The following is a 3,335-nucleotide window of genomic DNA, read 5'->3' as shown; positions in this document are numbered from 1 at the left end:
GGGTTAGACAAGGCAAATGCTTATATTCTTAGCTTGATGCTTGGAACATAGAAGTCGAAACATGAATTTTGAATATAGAAAATGGCAGAAGTTTCTATATGGATTATATATAATATATCTTTTAAGATTCTTAAACAAGTTAGTAACAATAAATATTTTGTCTCAGTCCAAAATAGGTTCTTCACAGATGTGTCATCATTTTATGCAAATGAACCAGATACATAATGTTATAGGACAGATATACCATCACCCTTTGGATAGAGCCCTTTATTTTCCAGAAAGAATGTCAGCTTCCAACATCAGCGATGACGGTCTTCCAGTCACTCTCTTCCTGACAGGGATCCCAGGGCTGGAGTGGGCCCACACCTGGATTGCCATGCCCTTTTGTGCCATGTATCTGGTAGCACTGGCTGGGAATGCTGCCCTCATCCTGGTCATTGCCATGGACAATGCACTTCATGCACCCATGTACCTCTTCCTTTGCCTGCTCTCACTCACCGACCTGGCTCTCAGCTCCACCACTGTGCCCAAAATGTTGGCCATTTTGTGGCTCCATGCTGGTGAGATTTCCTTCGGTGGATGCCTGGCCCAGATGTTTTTTGTCCATTCTATCTATGCTCTGGAGTCCTCAGTTCTTCTTGCCATGGCCTTTGATCGATATGTGGCTATCTGTAACCCACTGAGATACACAATCATCCTCAACCATACCGTCATAGGCAGAATTGGCCTTGTTGGGGTATTTCGTAGTGTGGCCATTGTCACCCCCTTCATCTTCTTATTGAGGCGACTGTCCTACTGTCAGCACCGTGTCATGGCACACACCTACTGTGAGCATATGGGCATTGCTCGACTGGCCTGTGCCAATATCACTGTCAATATTGTCTATGGGCTTACTGTGGCTCTGCTGGCCATGGGTCTGGATTCTATTCTTATTACTATCTCCTATGGCTTCATCCTCCATGCTGTCTTTCATCTTCCATCCCGTGATGCCCAACACAAGGCTCTGAGTACCTGTGGCTCCCACCTTGCAGTCATCTTAGCCTTCTACATTCCTGCCTTCTTCTCCTTCCTCACCCACCGTTTTGGCCAACATCGAATCCCCAAGCATGTGCACATCTTTCTGGCTAATCTCTATGTGCTGGTGCCTCCTGTGCTCAACCCCATCATCTATGGGGCTCGGACCAAGGAGATCCGGGGTCGACTTCTAAGACTGCTTCATTTGAGGAAGATTCAAATATGAATTCTGAGCAGAATTATGAGAAGAATAAATATGTACGGTAGCTGTCTAGGTGCATTTACATGGATGGAGACCTCTAATATGAGAGGAATGTGTTTACATGAGAGAAAGTTCTGGAAATAAAGGGAAAGGCCAGATAAATTGGAGATATCATCACATTGAAATATCTTATTCCTGAGGCTCCTTGAGCAACTCTGAATAGCTCAGAAAGGTGATAACCTTTCTAATTTTGTCTCAAAATTGCTAAGAACAAGTCAGTTCTTGTTCTTGAAAGGAGTTTGGGTTTCATTGTGGTTATATTCTACTATGAGTCTAAGTAGAAAAGAGGAAAAACATTTGAATTAAATTGAATTTGAGTTCTAATAGTTTGAGTAGCGATTAAGTGAACAAGTTCTAAAGTCAGAGTGCCTGGATTTGAATCCTGGCTCCTCTGCTCACTAGTTTTGTGGCCTTGAGCATGTTGCTAAATGTTTCTATGCCTCGGTGTGGCAAACTATTAAATGAAGGATAATGATATAATAATATCTAACTCTTAATGTTGTGGTAAGGGATAAATAAATTAATGAATGTAAAATACTTAAGACAGTCCCTAAAATGTAACATGCTCAATACATAAACATGAGAAAGCTATGTAAAGTCTCTAAATATTATTAACCAAGTTATAACTTATTTACAGCTGTTTTATATTATATCATTTCATAGGATTATCATGATGAATATGTTATATAACAACGCTAAAATATTTAGACAGTGCCTGGGATACAAATAGCTCTCATTAAAACTTTATTTTTTATCTGCCTCTTGTCCTCCATGTTGAAGTCTCTTTCTTTTTAGCCATAAAGTAATTCCTTATTAAGGATTCAAGGACACCTACTCAGAGCCCAAGTGCCTTTTTAAATAGTCTTTCATTTTCTTAACAACTTCAGTTTTAAAATATACAAACAAAATAGTCATTTATATAACTATGTTATATAAAGTATAACATGGAAAATACAGTCAATAATATTGTAATAACTGTGTATAGAACCAGGTAGGTTCTAGAAGAACTGAGGGGATTCCTTCGTAAGTTATATGAATGTCAATCACTTTACTGTACACCTGAAACTAATATAAACTAACATTGTCAACTGTAATTGAAAATTTTAAAAAATTAAAATAAAATACACAAAATAAGTCCACAGACACTCCCCCCAATGACTCAAAAATATGGTTGTAATTATCTGCATTTTCAATTAGAGCCTGTGATTCAGAGACACTAATAGTCCTAAGGTTATGCATTTGTATGGACAATATCTTCTTATTATCCAGTATTTTATAATGGAAAGAAATGTGATATCTGAATCCAAATAACATTAGGCTTAAATCTTGACTTCCTTATCTATTAGTAGTTGTATAAATTAGGACATACCAGTTAATGAACCCCAGTTTTAGTAAAGTGTTTATTATTGTGTGGTACATAAAACAAGCACTCAATAAAACTTGGTGGTAGTTGATAGTATTTGGTTAGCAATCCTTAAGTTTATAAAAGTATGCTATGATTTTTTTATATTTGCATGACTGAGTATAACCTATATTATTTATCTATTCACTTCTTGATCGATTTATTCACTATCATTCTAAAACTTCATCATAGCAGGACTCTCATTTGTTTCCTACATATAGTTAATAAGCACTTATTAAATATTATGGAACAAAATGTTATGGACCATATAGGTATATGTCATATTCTTTGTTGAATTAATAAATTAATGAATGATAGTCTTCATTGTGCTGTTGTGACGAGTAATAACGATGTATGTCAAGTGTCAAGCATAGTGTCTAGCACACAGTAGGCACTTAATCACTTGATTTTTGCTTATTTTATATTACACTGGGCTGATCAGATGAAGGCACATCCACAAAGAAAAAGATAGAGGGAAGGGAGTTTTTTTACTGAGAAACACAATTAAAGGAAAGAGTATCACCAAGTCCATGGGTGAGACAAAAGGCGAAGTGTCATTTCTGGCCATTGGAAACTCCAAGTCTAGCTGTAGAGGCGAGTTCATACTCAGGGAGCTGTCATGGGCCAGGGCCAGTCATGCCTGTAGCCTCAGAGGAG

General features: G+C 37.6%; 1 protein-coding gene across 1 annotated transcript; it reads left to right on the top strand.

The window, feature by feature from the left end:
* Nucleotides 1-267: 267 nt before the first annotated feature.
* OR52D1 (olfactory receptor family 52 subfamily D member 1) lies at nucleotides 268-1,298 on the top strand. The gene has a single exon (XM_019668390.1). It carries the CDS (start codon nucleotides 284-286, stop codon nucleotides 1,238-1,240), a length of 957 nt encoding a protein of 318 aa, XP_019523935.1. The 5' UTR covers nucleotides 268-283; the 3' UTR covers nucleotides 1,241-1,298.
* Nucleotides 1,299-3,335: the final 2,037 nt, after the last annotated feature.

The sequence above is a fragment of the Hipposideros armiger genome, unplaced genomic scaffold, assembly GCF_001890085.2.
Source record: "Hipposideros armiger isolate ML-2016 unplaced genomic scaffold, ASM189008v1 scaffold_525, whole genome shotgun sequence".
NCBI lineage: Eukaryota > Metazoa > Chordata > Mammalia > Chiroptera > Hipposideridae > Hipposideros > Hipposideros armiger.
Note: the sequence above shows the minus strand (reverse complement) of the source record. Positions and strands in the feature narration are given on the sequence as shown.

Excerpts from the sequence above, each read along its gene's own strand:
- OR52D1 (XM_019668390.1), top strand. The coding sequence starts at position 284 with ATGTCAGCTTCCAACATCAGCGATGACGGTCTTCCAGTCACTCTCTTC.